Genomic DNA, 22,619 nt, shown 5'->3' on the forward strand with positions numbered 1-22,619 from the left:
TCACACTTGCACAGAATACTATTCATGGCCCGTGATAATTCGACTCGTCAATTGAAGACACTACTTGTTCATTCTCGACGAATATTCATCACTTGTATCTTTGACTCTGTGCCAATATGAGCCAACACTTAAATATTTTTTGGGCGTTAACATGGACCGAATTTAAAAGTTAACCACCATGCATCTAATTAAGTAAAGGACAAAATTTAAGCATATTTTCTTAAATGCTTTTTGCATAGTTCTTCAAATAAAATACTTATAACTACCAATAAATTTTTAAATTAACAATCCTCTCAGTTTTTTATAATCATAAAAGGTAAATATTATATGAAAAACCATACGAAATCACCTAAAGCAACCAAAAGTTGACATTTAAAAGACTCTTGTAACTTGCAAGTTTACCCTATTGGAACTTTTTTACCAACACTGTCTTAAGAGTTTCTTGTACATAGTTTCTTAATTTAAATTATACCATGTTAATGTACAATGATTAAATTTCCAATTTATAAAGTGTGTCTTCTCAAACTTTTATTTTACATTGATAAAATGACATGAGTCTCATCCATCGTAACTAGCTAGAGGTCTCATGAAATTTATGTTGGTGCTACACAAAATAGTCACAACAAGTAGTAACACTCACGAAAAAATAAAACAAAAAATATAACCCCCAATAAAAGCAAGTATTGGGGGCACTATGACCTGCATTGAAAAGAGAGAGCAACTTTTTTTTTTTTTTTTTTTAGTGGTTGGGGTTTGAATCCCGGACCTTGCATATTTTTATGCATTGTCCTGTTGGAACAAAATTTGTTTAACAATAATAATCCTTAAGAGTTTTGATGTTAACAAAATATTAAAAATTGTCAATTGGATATTCTAATATTTGTTCAAGTGTACAAGACTCTAGACAAAAATTTGACATCTTAAATTGGTCTTGGAAGAACAAATAAAGAGCAAATACATCAACAAAAAGGGAAGCTTAAAGCGTTTGAGAAAACTGCTCCTGAAGTTTGAAGTGCTCCTGAAGACAAAGTGCTCCTGAAGTGATGACGTCATCATAAGCAAGTTCATCAGAAGCTGTGAATCACCAGAAGCTGCAGTTCATCAGGAGATGCAATTTAAAACCTCAAAAGCTGTTTCAAGGATTCAAACTCGCCTAAAATTGCAGAAGACTGGAAAAGTATAGAAACAACTATTTTGAAAGGCATTGGATGCTTATTCTTCAAAGAGCGTTGACATAGTACGTTTGTACGAAGTGTACAACCACTATCTCCACTACTCTGTTTTTGTCTCTGCTACAAGACAAGAAAAACAGCTCTGCCTGCAACAATGTTTCTTCACATTGGGAACGCATTTGAATTTGATCCTTCATAGGACAATAACCGTATCAGACAAAGGATCATTGGTGATTGATCAAAAGCTTCAAACGACTCTATTTTGAATGTGCTGGCAATTCAACGTCTCTTTCACACCTCTATATAAAGGAGTGAAGACTCAGAGTTTCATAAGAACAATACGACGCATTAGCTAAACCAAAACTCTGTTGAAATTGTTCTCCACTTCAAAGTTCACTTAGAATTTCTTATCAAAGCTTATATCTTAGGAATTCTAGAGTCTTTAGAGTTTGTATCTAATTTGTATTGTGAACACCACTGATTGTATATCAAGTGTTCAACTTCAAAAAATTATCTTTGTAATTCTGTTTGAATTAAGAAGTCTCTTGCAGTTGTGCTTGAGCAATAGAAGTCTCTTGATTGTGTTCAGGAGCATATGAAGTCTCTTGCAGTTGTGCTTGAGCAATTTGAAGTCTCTTACTAAGTTTAGTAGTGAGCATTTGCAATCAGATATTACATAGCGAACTCTCCTTGGAAGTGCAAGGGGGATAGGACTGACTTGCGGTTTGTGGAAGGAACCTGTATAAATTGCTTGTGTCTTTCTTCTCTATCTCTCTCTGTTTTTATCCGCTGCAATTAGTTCTGAACATCTCTTCAGAAGTAGAACTCTATCTGCTTCTGAACTGCATTTTCAGTTATGAGAAAAAGAAGAAAAAGCTAACACAATTCAACCCCCCTTCTTGTGTTTTTCTCACCTTCATGTCCAACCAACTGAGCTTAGCTCACGAGGATAGTGAGCAACTTCTTTTGATCTTTTTCAATAATTCTCCCCCTTTTCTCCAAATTAGAAACCACAATTTTGTTGTATTGTGTTACTCTTGAAATTTGAGAAGTAAAAACTAGTCTCAGAGTTCAAAAAATTTCACAATTTTTTTCACAATTTAAAAATTTCAAAATCGTATATCTTTTGAGAAGTGAAAAAAATCCTAAAATTAAATGTCTTCATATTTTTTTATTAAAAAGAAATAAGTGAATGGTGAAATTGAAATATTGGTGGTTTGAGGGGTAGGAGGCTAATGGGAGGGTATGAGATAAAATTTTGCAAGTTCTCATTCGGCCTCATTTGTGAAAGAACAAAATCTTATGGCCTTATGATTCTTTGGGTTTATTCTTTATGCATTTCTTTTCTCACCTTCAATGTGTTATGTGCACCCTCCGTTTTCTAATTTTATCCAGTTTGGAATATTTAATCCAAACGCAAAAAAATACGGTTCATATCATATAATCTAATATATTCCTTCCTATATATAAGCAATGATATGAAATCCCCCTCATTTCAAGAGTTACGTTTTTTGCCCAAAAAATTCATCAAAACACTCATCCGAACCACCCAACATTTGTTTTATTTTATGAAAGATTTTTATAATGATTACTGAATTACTGGAATTGGATATCTTTAATTAAGTTGATGATTTTTGGTTGGTCAAATTAGCTTCGGAATTAACAATAATAGAAAATTTATGTTAGGTTAGAAATTTTCGATGATAAAATTTTTTATTTCATTGTTGGCTAATAATCTAATATAATAGACAATATGTCAAAACGATGATTTGTCAATAAAACATGCCCACAATATCTTTATTAAGAAAATAAATAAAGCCCACAATATATTACAAGGCTTTACGGACAAGGTCGTCTAATAATAATATTGTCAAGAATTTATTTCACCACCTTACTTATTTCTCACAATGCCTGTGTTTGAATTTCTATATACCTTCAAATAGACCACACCGTGATATTGTTCGTCTTGGATGTTTTATGTAAAAGGTGTCTCGTTTATTTGTGGAGTGTGGATGTTTTATGTAAACTATCATTGACCTCCTAAACGATGTGGAACTTTTAAGGTTTACAAACGCCTCCTACTTGAGGCTAAACCAAAGATTCTGGGTTCGATCCCTAGTGAAGTCATCAATGTTCATTTCCATCCTTAAGTACACCACACCGTGTTAAGAGGTACTTTTCGATTTGGTTGTGCCTTTTCACTAGTGAAGTCATCAATATGTTAACACTCACACTTTTCAAACAAATGATGTGCCTTTTAAAAAGGACAAAACTGTGAAAGACTTACACCCAAAGCGAACAATACCTTAGAATGCGGTATGGCCTACTTAAATGGTATAGAGACACACACTTAAACTAATCTTAGACGCACACACTAAAACTAATCTTTTATATATATATATATATATATATATATATATATATATCACACTTAAACTAATCTTAATTATACATTTAAACTTCTCTTGAGCGAGGTTTATGCTTTCACAATCAACATTTTCAACATTATTATCTTCAACTTTTACTACATCTACTACATTCTTATCATCTTCATCATTATCAAAGTTTTCAACTACCATCACATCTTCATTGCTAATTATCACATTCCCCATACACATAACTAAGTTCATGAGAACTACTCATCTTATGGACCTATCTAGGCTCTTAAGCCACAACATCTTCTTGACAATGGTGATCCCATAGTTGAGACATATAGGAGGAATTACACATACGTCCTTCAAACATACATGTAATAATTATGATTGTTAGACACAATCAACAATAGCACTAAATACAAACTAAAGACTGAGATTCTACAAGCAAATTTACCATCATAAAATTTTCATTAATATGTGCAAGGCACATGAATCAATTACGTTTTGATTGTGCATCACGACGTATGGGATTTTTTTTTTCAAGTGCCTTGTTCTAAATAGTAAAACTACCATATAGTTATATTTTGTGCAATGGAAACTCATATCTATCAAAATCATCCATATATCCCTTAGTAATGGACTGATTCCAACATAAGTCAAAGCGTGTATGGCCTTTTTGAATCGATTATCTATCCCATATAGTTGAAGATAACTTTGACGATCATTGTTTTGCTCTTATGTAAGATCAAGACTGATAATGGAATGAGCCTCAATAGACAGACCAAGCAAGCTAGAAACAACATAGAATCCACAATGACCACAATCTTATATGTCCACTACATTTTCAATAAATTGATTCATGAATAAAGGGATTTGATCCTTAGTTAACCGTTCAAAATGATACTCTTGGGTAGAACGTTGTGTTACCCTTTTTTGGTGCACCTTTAATGTTGAAACTACGTTTTCATATGTATATTCATATTGTAATAAAAAACGTTATTGGATGGGAGTTTTGAGGGTTTATATGAATTTTTTAAATCCAATATATGTTGTCATAAAATCCTAAAATCAAAAATATACTAATCATAAACATTAGTTTATGATTCTCTAAAAGATTGCTCTTTAAAAAAATATAAAAGATTTCCCCATTTTTCTATATATTTCTTACCCCTAAAACCCTCCATTCTCCTCTTCTCAAAACTCCCAAACAAAACATTAGAGTCAACCACTTGATTGGCCTCTCTAAAATTATGCCTCCCACGGATCTATCCCACCATTCTAGTCAGAATTAAAATGCGAGAGACTAGAGGACAACAACGATAACTCGCAGAAGGTTCATCCTCAATAAAATGAATTGCATAAGAGAATCATTTAAAAAAATAATGTTCTTGTTACTCGTGCTACAGACCCCAACCATGTCATCTATTGGAAATCACCTATTTGGGATCTTAGTTTTTTTTCAATAATATTTTTTATAAAAAATAAAAAATACACATAAAGAAAAATTAATACAATCTTTTTATGACAAAAACTTATTAGGAACAATAATATGTCACTCTTCGACTTTGTTTGGATTGATGGAATATAACGAAACGAAGTGGAGTGGAATGAAACATAATGGAATGGAATGGAGCAGAATGGAATAAATATCGCATCATTGTTTGAGTATTTTATGACGGAATGGAACAAATTATGACATTTTTATTCCATTATTACCCTTATATAATTTTTTTTTTGAGGGAAATGTAAAATTTTTATTCCATTGTTATGTAGAATATAACTTATTACAATTTTATTAAAATAAATAAATCTTAGAATTGTCTTCTTGTCTTTGATTTTTACACTTATTGGTGTCTTTTGAATTAAACTAGTTTCTCGATATAGAATTTAACTAGGTTGGTATGTATCTCGAAGAAAAAAAATTAGTTTGGTATGTATGAAGTTTTTTCTGTTTTTTTAATTGAAATGTAAATTAACTTTCTTGAAAATTCACATGATAGATAGACACATAAGAAACAAGAATGCATACATGAAAATAATCAATGAGATTAAAAGTAAAAAACTGGAACAAGGCACCTTTCATAACATGAAAAGCAACAAGAAGAATACAAAGGAAATGAGACAAAAGAAGAAGAAACGTAAAAGAAAGGAGACAACCAATTGTTTCACTAATGAAAAATAAAACAGTAGTAAAATAGTAATTTTTTAATTAAAATACTTCATTTCATTGCATACGCTCCAAATTGAGTGGAAAGAAAAAAAAAAGGATATATAATTGTATGAAATGGAATGTATTCCATACCATTCCATTCATTATTTACAAATCCATAACAATGGAATATAATACCATACCACTTCATTCCATTCCCATCCATATTCCACCAATCCAAACAAAGCCGAATTCATCACAAGTTTAGACATTTACATAACGAGGGTAAATCTAATTAACTAACTAACCATCACCATCTCTCGGTAATGTAGAGAGATATAACGATGTCCTTCAAGTAGTATAAGGATAAAGGATGTAATAATAAACCAAGCCTATTTAGTAATAATCATTAGAAAATAAGTAAAATATCTAGCAACATATTTCCTATCGCATTTTTAGGATGCAAAAGTGTCTCATATGTTTTACAATAGACCGATACTTAAAAATCATTTGAAACTCTACGATTGATCACTCTTCGTAAGTAGAAACTCATAGTAGAACACTCCCGCGGGCGTAAGAATGTGGAAGACCTTGGCAATATACCATCGGTGTAGTCAAAGTTTATTTCGAGTGATTTTCAAGTGTTGGTCTACCGCAAATCAAATGTGACATTTTTCAACCCTAGCAATGGCTTTTTACACTACTACATATATAAGATAATTAAGCTAGCTAGCTAGTAAGACCACAAGGATTGTCCCATTTTGTTTGGTGAAGAAAAGAACCTGCTTGATTGGTACACATTTTCTGATGGTGGTGACGAATTCGATGGTGGTTGATGATGATCAGATGAGAATTGGTGCATCTTCATATGCACAACCTCTGCTTGTGCTTGTGCTAATTGGGTTTGTAGCTCATCTACTTGTTGCTGCAGAGAGGATATGGCTCCCACACATCCATACACAGGATCCCTTACTCTTGCATTTGCTTCATATACCATTGAACTAACTGCATCACTTCGTTGATGTTCTGGTAATTCCTGCCAATTTTACCAAATAATTAGAATCTAGCTTATGCATACTATGTATGTCCAAAATGTAGAGGTGTATAAACTTAAATAGGTTACTGTTTAAAAAATTGTGCCCTTTTAATTATTTCAATTTTTTTTTTTTACATTTTTTATTTCCAAAGATTCGTTTATCATCAAAGTTCTTTAAAAATATATTTTTAATATAATTAATCAAACCGAATTTAAACGAAATGTATCTATATAGTACTAACTACTAAGTAAAAATAATAATTTTGTGCGCCTAAAATAATGGTATCCAGAACCGCCGCCGCTCCTCCCGCCCACCCTAAGACCACCCTGATTTAAGAAGCATGTGTAGATTAGATTTTGAAGTCTCCAATGCATAGTCAAATAATATATATGGATTTGGACACACAAGGAGTATTATGTAGGAGTTTCATAATTGGATCTCAGATTCTATGTCACTAGCAAATATCTCCTCCACTTAATAAACTAACTATTAAATCATCTCAGGTTAACATGATGGTGCTGATTTCAGATCTTGCAGTGCTAATTTAGGTTGACTTGCGTACAAAGTCTTGTTGTGGTTTTAAATGGAGTCCCCGTAAGTGAACGAAGAGATCAGACCCTTTAAATCAATTGATCATTATACCGAATATCAAGTTTTTAAAAATTAAAAATAAACTAGTATATTGATTAATATTTACAAGAGATACAACTTTTTGAAATCTCTAAGTAGTTGTGGATATGGCCAGATCCCATGCATAGTCAAAAGGAGACGATAAGTTAGATGCTGAAGTTGGTTATTTTGGAAAAGGGGGGATGAAATTTATCTAGAGTTGACTAGTGACTATATGTATTTATAGTAATCATAAAAAAAAATTGAATTAAATATTCAAAATACAACAATCATAAATATGTTTCAAATATCTCCAAATTATAGCATATAAAATACAACCCTAAAGGGTTTGATAACAGAAAGAAAAATAACCAATATATATGTCATCATTGTATCATGCTTACAAGATAATTTTTTCTATTATTAATTTTATAATTTATTTACAAGATGAAATATCATTATCTGTGATATCAACATCTCTTTTGGACATATTATAAGGTGTCTCAATCAATGTAACCCTGATTCTAAAGACAAAAGGAAAAGGAAACCATATCATATAGTACTAAAACTTTATTTTATACCTAAAATATCATTGCACAAGAAGTCCAAGATGAAAAGCCATGCATGCGTTGGTCATAAAGAGAGATATTGTTGAACAAATTGGTTACATATAACCACCAGTAATGATTCAGCTAGCAATATCTTTTAATTTTTTTACTTTATCCTCTTCACACTTAGTTTGGTTTCATGCAGTAAAGGTAATTTATATGCACCTGATCCTTGGTCTTTTTTTGTGCTAAAGAATCATATATGTATATATTTATATTATTACTAGCTCAGTCAATACCTTAGTTGCTTTAACAAAGATAAGAATGATGATTATATATAAGAACTGTAGGGCCAATTATCAACTGTAACTAACCACTATAACAGATCAAGTTAATATGCGAAAAACAAAATAAAGATATCCTTTTAACTTTTCTTGAACACTTACTTTCAATTTAGAAATACAATACAATACAATAATAGCTTATATATAACAGATGAATATGCCATTATTAAGATAATTAAATAATTAAACGTAAATTATTAGATAGAAATTTCCCATCTCAAACTTGTTAGATATAAAATACTTTTTTTGTTTTAACAGCTCAAACTTGATATAATTGATTCACTACATCATATTATAGAATTTCTTCATATAACTGTATATTTTATAGTTCCTTTAAAAAAAAAAACTGTATATTTTATAGTTGGATCTTTGTTGTCTCTCCATTTTTTCTTAGAGGCAGAGTCACTTTCCAAACTTATTTTGAATTGTTTATGAACTAGTCAAGTAAATATTTGGTGTTTAATGTTTTGCTAGTTTAATTCAAATTTGAGAAAACTAATTCTTAGTTGATTGATTGATATATTTAAACTTTAAAAATACTTTGTTGTATGAGAAAGAAAAGGAGAGTATGAAAATAGTAAAAATATGAATAAAAAAACAACTGCTTGTAAATAGTTTTTGATTTTAAGTAGTTAGTTACTCAACACCTTGTATTTAAAGATTGATTCCATATATATGGACTTAGATTCCAACATTTCTAAGGGCTTAAATACACCCTACTAAATGTTAATTTCAACATATGGTAGAAAAACAATACACATATGTATTAATTTTTTTAAACGGAAAATATATATTTTATATAAAATATTTTTTTATAAAATACATACGTCTTTTCACATATGTATTATTAATTGCCTACACTCTATGCTCATATATGAAGGAGAGGTGTTAAAGGAGAACACTCCGACACCTTGAATTTTTTTTGAAACTGGTAAACCTAATTATATCACCCATGCATAAGGTTATTAGTGCAGTACTTGCTCAAGTTTTCCTTATGCCTGATTATACCCTGGTTTTGGTACAAATATTAGATTTTAAGCTAACTTGTTAAATGTGGTTTAATAGTAAAGCTTGAAAAGCAATTCTTGGTCAACCTTGAAAAATATCTTATTATATTGTTCATCATTACCACTTCAACCGCCTCCATTCTTTTATTGAAGGAAAATTACATGAGATTAATGTCAAGTGGAATCCGCTCGATACCACTTCCTTCAAGTTGAACACTGATGATTCTTTTATTGAGCACTCTAGTCTTTCTTCTTGCGAAGGTCTTATTAGGAACTTCATGGGTTGTTTTATACCTGGTTTCACGTGTAACCTTGGTCGATTTACTTCGGTTATGGCTGAACTTTGGGGTCTTGTTCATGGTTTGAGGTTGGCATGTAACCTGGGTATCAATTTTTTTATAGTAGAGATGGACTATCTCACGGTGGTGGGAATGGTGAAGTCTCGAAAATCTCAAAATCAAAATCTTTTACCTCTTCTCCAAGAAGTGTTAGATCTTATGAATCGTTATCACGGGAAGTGTGAGATCAAGCATGTTTATTATGAAGCTAATTGTTGAGCTGATAAGCTTGCAAACTTAGGTCATGGAGGAGATTTTGGCTTGGTGGAGCTAAATCTCCATCTTGATCTCTTAAGTTGTTATTTTTTGATGATTGTAGAGGGATTTCCATCCATCGATTAGTTCTTTAGTTTTTGCTGTTTTTTTTCCTATCTATAAAAAAAAAATACGCAAGTCATAAATTATCCAACAAGATGACACTCTGAACGTTTCTTCTTTGGTTTTTTTTTTCCAGGTCCTTTAAACTATGAGAAACGCTAACTATGCACTTTCTCTTAACACACAACGATTTTTATTGGTTGAAATTCAAATGAGTCTTCCTAAATCATATACTTCATCCGTCTCATTATAAATGTGTCATTTGAGTTGTAAATAGTTTCTGAAAACTAATTTGTTATGTTGATTTCGTTGATAAAATTAGTTTTAGTAACTAAAATAATTTATTAATTTTATTTAATGATAGACGAAATGACAATGATCATTAAAAATTCACACACATAAGTGGAGAAGCCAAAGTTCGAACCGTAGTCACAACGTCCAAACTAGCAATTTCGGTATTTTTGTCACTTGAGTTAAGACTTGTGGACATACTTTATTAATTTTGGTTAGTGAAATAATTTGATGAATTAAAATAAATAAATTAAGGATAAACCAGTGAAAAAATAATTAATATTTTATTGATATTATAGATGAACACTTATAACCAGATGAAAGTAGGTTTCACATAAATTTATGAGGAGTTATTTGACTTTCAATTTATGAGAAAACTGTATTGCTATCAAAACTATCTATCAAATATACTTGTTTTATATTTAAGCGCACGCATAAAATTCAATTTATTTAATAACAAATGCTGACTTTGTCATAAGAAAAATTCTAACACAAAATTCTTATGAAAACGATAGGAATATCAGGTGATGATGACATGATAGAGATAGGAAAGATTAGGTGCATGAATTTAATTTGAACCTGTAACATTTTGTTGACATTGCTAGCTCCAAAAACCTTGTGGACGCTGCCAAATTTGTGAGGTTCATCAGCTGGAAAATATGGAGCAAACACACAATCTTTAGCACATCTCCTTCTAAGAAGCTTGCATGCTGCACATGGTGACATTGTACCTTGTTTTCTACCACCATCCTTCATGTTCCTCCAATTTCTTGAAGATAACGTAGCTCAATATTTTGAATTGTTGAATTTTCCTTAAATTATTTGGAAGAAAAAAAAGTTGAGAGGGAAAGTGTGGACTTAAGGAGGGGAATGGTGGTGACTGGTGATGTTATTTATAGAGATGATATGTGACACAAAATCTTTTGTGGGTCCAACAAAAGAAGAGACTTTAGATTGTGTTGGACAAAAACATCCATGTTGATAAGATCTTTTACCCCACCTTACATATTATTTTTTGTCTCATAAATTTATTTTATTTTTCATTGTGATATCTTAATTTAGCTTTGATGGCTTCATGGTTTGAAATTGCTTCATTGAATCAATTTCAGGTGGTTTGGATTTTGGTTCACAACAAGCCAACAATATTATTCTGTTTGCAACAATAATTGATGCTTACAAATTGTAGGGTTAATATTGTAGTGCTGTTCTCTTAAACATCAAGTATATTGGTCCATCACTGTTTCTCATTGGCCTTGTGTTGTGCTTTTTCTTTAGATCCAAAAGGGGCACATGAATTTTTCCTTTGTTCAATTCGTTAAAGATCTTTATAAGTTGATTTATATAGAATAGAGAACAAGTCACTTTGTACGGATATACTAAACAAACTCATATCAATAAATCAAAGAGAAATGTAGAACTCTAAACTTTATTATAAAAAGAAGACTTATTTGATTCAATGGTCCCTTAAATAATTTTAAGTTTTCATTTTGGTCTCACAATTAATAAAACGTATCTTTTGGTCCCTCACCTTTTCCTACGTTTGTCAAATAAATTCTTTGACTGTTAAGTTTAATCTCAAATATCTATGGTGGACTAATTTTAACCCTTTGATCTTTTTTAAATAAAGATGACCGTTAGATACACATGTCTATTTTATCATACGCTATACCACTACCTAACCTTTCTTCATCTCCTTCATCTTCATCAATAATATTCATACATTCATCACAACAACCCCAAACCCAGAATAAATAAAAAAGCAATAATATTTTTTTTTATTTTCATCCATTCCAACCTCACTTCTCCATCATCAATGCTTTCAAACTCTAAACACAAACTCAATTATGTTTTCTCTCAAACTTCTCTTCATTTCCTTCACTGTTATTTTCACAACGTTGAGATTGAAAACTTCTCTTCATCTTCACTCTTATGCTTCACTCCTCCATACCTCTTCGTTACCTTCAACGCCATCATCATCTCCATTGTTGCTTCCTCCAGATTTCACCAATCCCACACTTAACAAATTGACCTCGGAAATGAGCCAGTAGCACCACCAACATCAAGCCTCAGCCGCAAATCAGATCCAAATTCCCAATTCCAATTCCAAATTCTAACCCTAATTCAAAAATCGAATTTCAATTCCAATTCCAATTTCAAACAAACCCTGACCCTAATTCCCAATTCCAAAATCCCCAAATTGAATTTCCCAATTCCTAAATTTGTTCTTGTTTTGGGAGAAGGAAAGACAAGGAAGGAATAAAGTTACGGTCCACCATGGATATAAAGATTTTTTTTTGTTTAGTTTTGATTTGATGGTGTTGTGTTTTTCTGTTCAATTTATGCATCGAAACCAGCTTGTACCACCCTCTCTGTTGTCCATCGAAAAGGGAATGGGCATGCTTCTACCACAATAAAAATCCAATCTTTGACACAAATTAACTTGGACAAACACGAGATTATATAAAATGGGTCGAAAAAACTATGAAACTGGCAGTGAAATTAGGAATTTGGAGATGAATTATGTGTGTGATTGAAGAGAAGAGGTTTGAGGGTTGAAAAAGTTTGTTATTTGTGTGTGTATAGGAAGAAAATCAATGAAATTGGGTTGTTGTGATGGTCCACCGTATATATAAAATAAAAAAATTCTGGTTGTTATGATGAATGTATGAATATGATTGATGAAGATGAGGAAGAGGAAGAGGAAGAAAAGGAAAAAAAAAAATTAGGTGCTAGTGGTATATGGTAAGATAAAATAAACATATGCAATCCAACCGTCCTCTTTCTTAAAAAAAGATCAAAGGGTTAAAATTGGAAAATTTAATAAGGTCTATGGTGGACTATCTATAATGTTGGTCCACCATATATATTTGGGATTAAACTTAACAGTCTGGATTTATTTGACAAACGGAGGAAAAAGTGAGGGACCAAAAGGTATGTTTTATTAATTATGGGACCAAAATGAAAATTTGAAATTATTTGAGGGACCATTGAATCAAATAAGCCTAAAAAGAATAGTTTGGCCTAAATCACACTACACACACATATTTTTAACAAGAGAAATGCTAACAAGTACCCTAAGTATAGAAGTTTAAAGTGGAAATATTTTTCTGAAAATTGTGCGTTCAAGACACTAAAACAACAAAATGTAATTTTTTTCAAAAAACACTTGTTAGCATAATCCTTTTAACAATTATGTTATTTGAACAATCAAAGTTGTCGTTGCACCATAAGTTAATAGGGTAGGTTTGTATTATTTTTTTCAACTTTCATGCACCTTGGGATGCGGACTTCAGAGAGAAGTATAAATCGCTCACAAAAAAGATGGCTGTTCATTGGTTGTCATTTTTTAGTTGTACATGTATGGCTCCTCTATTTTTAATGAAAAGGAGGTTGTGCCACAAAATAGGGGAAAAAAATGAGTAGTGATATTTGTACAACTATTTGTAACAAGGCTTAAATATGTAAATCGTCCCTGTAATTTGGCGTGTTTTTGGTTTTCGTCCTTGTATCTTTTTTTCTTCTAAAACAACCCCTATAAGTTAATAACTTTTTGCTTTTCGTCCCTCCCGTCAAACTCTGTTACAAAAATGCCTTGCAGGCTAACAGTGAGTGACGTGGCAGGGGCTGACTTGGCCAAACACGCTTATGTGGACTGACAGATGATCCTTGACTATATTACAGGGACCAAAACCAAAAACGAAAAGGTACAAAGGGATAAAATTAAAAACACCTAAATAACAAAATATGAAATTTAGGTGGCCTTCCAGAACAGCGAGAGAAAGAAGAAAGGATTTTCATGTTTTAAAATTCAAAAATTGAAGATTATGTTTTTTTTTAAATTTAGTCCCTATGTAAAAATGCATTTTTGGTTTTAATTCCTATACTAACCCCAGTCATCAATTAATGCCAAGTCACAAAGTGCCACATAAGCCTCCGTTAGCCAGCTCAGCGTTTTTCTCATGGAATTGGATGGCAGGGACGAATGTCAAAACGTTTGGTAAATACAGGGGTTATCTTGTAACAAAAAATCTTACAGGGACGAAAACCAAAATCTCGCGAACTTACAAGGACCTTTTACTTATTAAAGCCATAAAATAAACTAGATTAAGATTCTAAATATTTTCATGTATAATATGAGTAATACAGAATTACAAAAACAGTTGCTTCATCTAACCGGAAATAATTGAAGGGAGAGTTACAAAACAACAAAAAAATTGAGAGGTGAGCTGAAACAAAATTTCATTTTAGAAGGCACTATATTAACGCCAACTAACCAACATAGTATAGTATGACATAAATGGACAGTGGTAGATATTTCAACCTTTTAAGTTTTAGAAGCTTGCTTTTTCACATTCAATGTTTCCTAAAAACACATGGAAATGATCAAAAAACCCAGCGGTAATTAACTACCTCCGATTTTCTAATTATAAGTCAGCAGCTGTTAATTACCGCTGTGAGTATTTAAGTGTTTTACATGTGTTTTTAGGAAGTTTTTGATGTTAAAAAAACAATTCTCTATCCTCAACTTCGACGGTTACTTGAAAATAATAGTGTCAAACATTATTACTCATGTCAACATAGTATTACTTCCAAGAACCTCCATTGATCGTCTAACTACCCCTTTATGTCCGTAGTCCAGAATTTTATTTATGGCCTGTGAGTATGAAAAAACATTTGTTGGGATATGCCGACCCGTTAAATGAACATCAATATCTTATCATTCAGAAAAACATGCATATCAGTCCCTCAAGGATATTAGTATCCACATATGCGCACATATCATACATCTTAAGAACTTTTAAGAAAGAACTACTTATAAAAAAAAAAAAGTGGAAAACATGTCGGAAGTGCTAATGCAATTTTTTAAGAGTATGCAAAACAAGGGTGAAGATCCTCTCCATTTATGTGTTTCTCCATTTCTTCAATTTGGAGAGATAAAGACACATAAAATCTTTTAAAAAAGTAAAATATAATTAATGATGGTGGGACCCACTTAGTGGTAGGACCCACCATCTATTTTTTGTGTCTATCTCTCTTCAACTTGCAAAACTCCATTTATTTTGCCAAATGGAGAGGATCTTCACCCGCAAAACAATACCAAGGACAGACCAAATTGTTGCTGGTTTAACAATTGGACTTAACAATTGTTGCTGGTTTAACAATTGGACTTAAATGTATCACCACAATCAATGTCAACATGTTGACTTGCATCATCACCTACAAATCGAGCTTTACATCTCTCAAAAGAACTTTTCAGATTTTTCTTTATGTCTAAAAATCTACATAAATTTGATTACATTAACATCAGGTGGTCCTGGTACTAAATTACACCTCTTATTCTTAATTAGAGTATTATATTCATCATCCATAACTATTTTTTAATTTCGGTGTTTAAGTGCACACACTGAGTTTCAGTATGATTCCAACCCGTTGCTCTGATACCATTTAAGAATATAATTCCTTGATTTGTATTGGTATAATTTGTGAAATATTTACAACTAGTGTCAAACCTATTTTGAAAATCACATAATGTGCGTGAATCCAGCCCCTAGACTACTTGACCAAAAAAAAATAAAACTAATCAATATTTACAAGTCAAACAATGAATATATACATATTCTAATACGCCGGTTAAATAGCCAAACCGAATAAAATGAACTGAAATATCAACCGAAGAGAAACCAATCGAGTGACGAACATGTTGCCAAATGTTGCTTAAAAAATTACAATCCAAAAGCAATTGATAAGTTGTTTACGTAGCACCACACCCATTCACACAATAGAAAAAGTTGGTAACTAACATATTCATTTTGTTCTTATGAATCAAATTGGTGGTCTAGCGGAGATAAAATGATGATCGAATCATTCAAATAACTAAACGGTAAACATAGTCAATTCAAAGTTCATTTAATTAAAATGTTTGGTTTGGTTTGGGGTATCTCAAGATGACGATCAAATTTATAACTCCCACATATATTATTCAATCTTTACCACAAGATGAATTAAAAGTTTAATATTCTATACAATATTGATGATTCTTTATCGCAAGATGAGGATACAGACATAAATTATTGGTTCATGTCATACTTTTTTAATTTATAGAGTTAACCAGAGTTGATCTTTGCAAAATCAAGAGTCTTCCTTCCTTTGCATTGCTCGATGTTCACAGTTCTTGTACTTTCCATTGCTTAGTATCTTAAATTAAAATAGCAAAAGGGTTATTAGTACTACCTCCGTCCCTAATTATAAGACCCTTTTGAGAAAAAAAATTGTTCCTTTTTATAAGACTCATTTGGTATTTTCAAATACATTAATTATTTATTTACTAACATACTCTTATTTATTTTGAATCTTTTTCTTCAATCAACAATAAATATTATGCTGAAAACATAAATTAACTCTCTCTCTTAAGGATAAAATTGTAAAAACAATACTAATTATATACAAATTTAATACTACAATTAACTTTCTTAATCTCCGTAATTTTGACAAAAGAGTCCTATATTTAAGAACTGAGGTAGTAATTGGTATCTATATTACCATAGTTCACTAGTACATATTCATGGTTCTATATGTAAAATGATATATTTATATTATAGGAGCCCACCAAGTGCAACCCATCAAATGAGTTATATGTCAACAAGTTTAATACTATCCAAACAAACTAATTTATATTAAAAAATTTGAATTATCTTCTAAAATTATATTACTTTGTAAAATTCTTTCTTCCAAACATGCTTTTAAAATTTGAAGTTACGTATATTTTTTGTTTGATGGCAACTAGGCTACCCATGAAAGAATGATGAGTAATTTACCTCAACCAATACACATTAGTCACATAAGCACATATTCATGAACTATCTTGACCCCAGAAATAAATTGCTCATTTTCATTAGTTGGTGGGTAAATTATCCACCATTCTTCAAAAGTAATTTAGAAAAAACCTTTTTGTTTTGTAATTTTCAGAAGCCTTTCAACGATATTCAAAGACGCGAAATGTTAAGAAGTGGAAAAACATTGTTTCCAACACGCGTATCGATATATCAAATGTCTTTGTAGTCTTTTATCATTTGAGTTATACTTACGAAAAATGAATATGTACTTCAATCTTATATTCAATATATCAAACCTGTAAAGCATCACCAACATTGATGACTAAAGCTCCAGGGATCGGTGGAATTTCCAGCCATTCTCCTTGTCCAACATCATTGTCATCTTCGACTTTGACATGCAAGCCACCAACTCCATCTTGAAGCAGCACTGTGATGCTCCCTGTGTCTGTATGTTGCCCTGCACCCACAGTAAGATCTGGATTTGGGCATGCTGGATAGTAGTTCATGTTAACCGTCTTCAAACCAATAAGACTTTCAATTTTTGAGTCATCTACTTTCACTTCTAGTTTACCAATTAATATTTCTAAAATGTCTCTTACTATCTTTGATGATAACTTGAAATATTCAAGTGCAACTTCCCTGCAAAAATGGAAAGAAATAATTTAACTAGACCCTTACGTGTTTGTTTACACTGAATTTTGGTAAACAACCGCTAGTTTAAAAATATTTACTTGCAAGATCAACAGTAAATCTTAGGGACATATTGTGTTTGTTATTTTCCAAAAATTTAATGCTATTCTTGAAGAATGTGATAAATAAAAGAAAGTAAAAAGGTAATTGAATTCAACTCAGTTGAACCCAATCGAAACCGGTGTAATTAACGATAAATGAATTGCTCAAAAGAAACAATTAAGTTGTAAATTGCAAAGACATTTAAGGAAATGAACTTAAATTATATTGATTGAATGTAAATTGGTACACATGTTCATACATTGCAACTTGTGACTCATTTCTCTCTTCCATGCGGATAATTTGAGTGTAAGTTTTTGTATGATAGAATTGTGACCTTTTTTCCTGAAGGAAAACTACTATTTCTACAAATAGAAATAACTGCCTAGATTTGAATTTAAAACTATAACTGCAGTAAACTAACGATACTTATCCATTCGATTTGAATTTCGAATGTCTTGAAAATGTTTGTTGCTTGACCTTATCTGAACCACAACAAAACTGTCCTTCGATAACTTTTCGCCTGTCGAATTAAACACATGCTTTCGAGCTTTTTCAGCAAGTCTAACTTCGATAGGAATGAGAAAACAATTTCTTCGATGATAAGGTCAACCTATTTTGACTGCATTAAATGATAACCTTTTAAAAATATTGGCTAACAGTGTCTTGATGTTTGCTTTTCTGAATAAAATAATGGAACCTGCATAATTTATGTGATGCTTTTTCTAAAAAAAATTAGCTATTTGATTAAGTAAAGAAGTGCACAATCATAAATTAACAAAATACAATAATATTATTTACCATTAATTGATTGGATGATGAACACAACTATTATGTATGGATCTCTTGTGTTGAAATTGACTCAAAATTTGATGGATGAAGAATATTGTTGTTAAAAATATAAAAGATTTGTTTCAAATATATATTTGATGCAAATATATTTTGTGCTGAAGGAGAGAAACACTATTAGGATTGAAGACTGATTCTTGTAACCCTTTTGATATCTCTTTGTAGAGATACATATCATTATAGTGGAACGAATATCACGCTGAAGATACTTTTTTTTTTCTCCTTCGGTGAAAGAATATATGCATCAAATATTCCCTTTCAAAATATATTTGCATCAAATCTTCCTTCACACGATACAAAAATATATTTATTGTCCATAAATATATTTTCAAAACAAAATATATTTGAAACAAATCTTTTATAGTTTTAGCAACAATATTCTTCATCTATCAAATTTTGAGTCAATTTCAACATTTCTCCACCTTGACTCTTAATCAGTGACAATGCCAATTTAACCATCAATCGCTTTGCTGCTCTCTCCATGCTTCATCTTCCCTTGTTTACAACTACACCAAGTAGCTCCACAAGCTTCCACCCAACCTCTTCAACCACTGGAATGCCTTCCGCCTTCTTGAAGACCATCCTTGCATCCAACTACACTAGGAATTTTACGTAGTTCTACAAGTTTATTTACACCATAAACCTTCAGCTCTCGGAGTGATCAAATCCATACTCCTTAAGATTCACTTGCCTCTAATTACCCTTGGCTTTTTCGATAATCCCACAAGTCATGCCATACATTCTTCAAACCCCGGAATGCCTTCCATCCTCTTGAAGAATTACCTTGCTCACAACTAGAGAATAGCACCCTAGGTCTCCATAGTCGTACCAATATTCCAGGTGTCATCAACTCCACCTTAAGCTGAGCTTTCTCTACCTCAACTTCCAAATGCGTACACCCACTATGGCTTTCACCTTGCAAATCCACCTCAAAGGTTGATCACGAGTATTCTTACCTCCACCTCTTCAGACTGATCATGAGTATTTTTCCCACCGCCTCTCCAGACTGATGTTGAGTGTTTAACATCTCTCTAGACGACCACCACTCTACAAGTCATCATTCACAAGGTGAGAAACATCACCTTCTTCATCACCCCAACGAGACACCATCAAAGCACCTGAATCCTCATAATCTTCGGAGACGATTTGTGCGGAGTTACCATTGTTCTCCGGACAATCCTTCTTGAAGTGACTCATCTTGTGACAGTTAAAGCACCTAAACTTTAATTTGGTACTACTCTTTCCCCGGTTACCTCTACCTCCACAATTCCCTGTTGAAACACTTAGGTCTTCACCGTTTTCATCAGCTCTCAAGTCCTTGGACTTGGTCATCTCCTTGGTTCTCAAAGTCACTTGAACTTCTTCTAAGTTGACAATGTGCCTTCTTTGCCATAGAGCATGATATCCTTGAAGGATTTAAAAGATCTCGGTAGAGCACACAACAAGAGTATAACTTTATCTTCATCCTCAAGATGCACCTTAATAGTCTTCATGTCTTCAAGGATTTTGTTGAACTCCGTAAGTTGATCCATGATGGCCTTTGACTCTACCATCTTGAATGAGTAAAGTTTTTGTTTTAGGATCTGTCGATGAGCTAAAGATTTGGTCATATACCACGACTCCAACTTTGATCATATCGATTCCGCGGTTGGTTCCTTCACTGCATAACTCCAAACTGTATCCCCGAGACACTGCTGGTCTTGTCCACCATCTCAGTCTTCTCTGCTTATGACATGGTGACAGGTAACGCACCTTCACCCTTCAACGCTTTCTCACACTTTTTTTTATATTAACATCGCTTCCATCTTTACCTTCCATAACCCAAAATCATTATCTCCGGTAAACTTCTTAGTATCCCACTTTTGAACCAATGATACTTGATTATTGTTTGATCCTTTCCCCACCATGGGCGCCAATTGTTGTGAATTCGTTAAAAAATCACACCGATAATATATTTGATGTGTGGAGCAAATAAATCAAAGCAACCAAAACAACATGGATGACAGTTATAAACACAAGCAAACGATAGAACAACATCTTGTTCACCACTTTTTTACTACAACTATTATTCGTTTTGACTTGAATTAGTCCCACTAAAACAAATTTAATGCTATATTTTAGAGAATAAGAGCAAGATTATTCACATATTCCATAAAAGTTAATGTATCAGCTGAGAAAGTATTAATATAAAGAGAAGTAATTAGTTGTGCAGTTGAGAGAATAAACACACTTACTTGCACACATTAGGCCAATATTGAAGAGCATCTTCATCACTACCATACTCCATAACAATATTGTCTTTCCATTCCAGCACATTTTCTTTCTCAGGAGCAAAGCTAGTCCCATATCTCATCTTTAAAATTTTTCCTTAAACTACTTTCTTCTCTGGTGGCATATTGAAAAATGTGTGTGCTGAATCTTTAAGTGATTCCAATAACTCCAAAGGAACACTATGATTCACTACTTGAAAAAATCCAAGAGTTTCAGCTGCTCTAACAATCTCATCCACCACTTTTTCATGTTCTATTCCATTGAGCTTTGATAAGTCAATTGGTGGCATATCACATGGTTTTGTGTCTAGTTTGTTGATTCTTTTGTTTATGGGTTGTATGTATATCTTTGGAACTTCTGATAAACCTGAATCTACCAAGCCTTTGATTCCATTCCCTTCTCGTACAACAAAATTGTACATTGATTTTGAAGAGTTGAAAACTGGAGCCATGAAAATGTCCAATTATTTTGTGATAGTATGTTGGACACTGAGCAAATTTCTATGATGAAAAGGAGAGAAGGAAAAATATAATGGTTAAGCTTTTATCTGACACTTAGTAGGACCGAGAGGTACATTGGTGATAAAGCAACAAATAAATATGGCCACTCAATTACTGGTTTACTAATGAGAAATCAAGCTGCGTACGTAACCCCTGCCAGAAGTCACCCAAATAGGTCCCTACGCAAAAATGATGAAGGTGAGAAAAACATTAGAAAATTGAGGTTTGAATTGGGTTGGCCACATTTTGAATCTCTTGTTATGAACACAAATAGACAATTAAGTAACGACTGAAAGTAAATCGATAAAGGATAAAAAACGGCACAACAAAGTTATCTTTTTTTCCACCATAATCCGAAGTTAGTTCAGTCTCCTTGCATTTCTAAGAGATTTGATTGTAATCAACTAATTACAACAATTCCACTAAGACAACTTGGTGTTGGATTTCCTTGCTTCAATCTAGAGGACTTCCTAATCTCATTCCAGATGTATAAAAATAACAAGTTGTTTACTAAAATATAATGTTTACACAACTCTATGAGTAGTAAACAAATATGAAACACAATACACTTAGAGTGTATTCTTTATAGATTTTCTTTTGACTCTTCTAGAAAAAGGTATACATTATGAACAAGTATGTATATATAACTAATTACAACAATTCCACTAAGACAACTTGGTGTTGGATTTCCTTACTTCAACTTAGTGGACTTCCTAATCTCAATCCAGATGTATAAAAACAACAAGTTGTTTACTAATGTTTACACAAACTCTATGAGTAGTAAACAGATAAGAAACACAATACACTTAGAGTGTACTCTTTATAGATTTTCTTTTGACTTTTCTAGAAAAAGGTATATACTATGAACAAGTATGTATATATAACTAATTACAACAATTACACTAAGACAACTAGGTGTTGGATTTCCTTGCTTCAACCTAGAGGACTTCCTAATCTCAATCCAGATGTATAAAAACAACAAGTTGTTTACTAAAATATACTCCCTCCGTCCCACAATAACTGAGACATTTGCAAATAAAAAGTGTCCCAAAATAACTGAGTCATTTCACTTTTCAATACAATATTAATTACTTTCTCTTTATAACTGTAATTAATACTACTTTCACAACTTCCAATTCAATATATTTCATTTTGCATTTATGATAGTGGAGAATGCACCAATACTTAACAAGAGCACTTAAAATCATTTTCTCTCTCCTTTATTTATACATTTGTCTTAATATGTGTG

The 22,619-nt window shown here is 32.1% G+C and overlaps 2 protein-coding genes across 2 annotated transcripts; both read right to left on the reverse strand.

Annotated features, from left to right (window-relative positions):
• Positions 1–5,860: 5,860 nt before the first annotated feature.
• On the reverse strand, positions 5,861–11,048 carry LOC11410781 (LOB domain-containing protein 4). Its single transcript, XM_003596094.4, has 2 exons — positions 10,768–11,048; positions 5,861–6,732 (listed from the first exon to the last, which is right to left on the reverse strand). Exons 1-2 carry the CDS (start codon positions 10,942–10,944, stop codon positions 6,430–6,432), a joined length of 480 nt encoding a protein of 159 aa, XP_003596142.3. The 5' UTR covers positions 10,945–11,048; the 3' UTR covers positions 5,861–6,429.
• Positions 11,049–15,672: 4,624 nt separating this feature from the next.
• On the reverse strand, positions 15,673–21,581 carry LOC11407206 (scopoletin 8-hydroxylase). Its single transcript, XM_024776145.2, is given in 3 exon segments — positions 15,673–16,383; positions 17,318–17,660; positions 20,834–21,581. Coding segments are annotated over 3 exon segments (897 nt in total). The 5' UTR covers positions 21,322–21,581; the 3' UTR covers positions 15,673–16,317.
• Positions 21,582–22,619: the final 1,038 nt, after the last annotated feature.

Source organism: Medicago truncatula, chromosome 2 (genome assembly GCF_003473485.1).
Source record: "Medicago truncatula cultivar Jemalong A17 chromosome 2, MtrunA17r5.0-ANR, whole genome shotgun sequence".
In the NCBI taxonomy this organism is placed as follows: Eukaryota; Viridiplantae; Streptophyta; class Magnoliopsida; order Fabales; family Fabaceae; genus Medicago; species Medicago truncatula.

What these genes read in the sequence shown, in the direction of transcription:
- LOC11410781 (XM_003596094.4), bottom strand. Translation starts at nt 10,944, where the DNA reads ATGAAGGATGGTGGTAGAAAACAAGGTACAATGTCACCATGTGCAGCA. An exon ending in ATGTCAACAAAATGTTACAG is followed by an intron (nt 6,733 to 10,767) that starts GTTCAAATTAAA and finishes TAAAATTGGCAG; the next exon opens with GAATTACCAGAACATCAACG.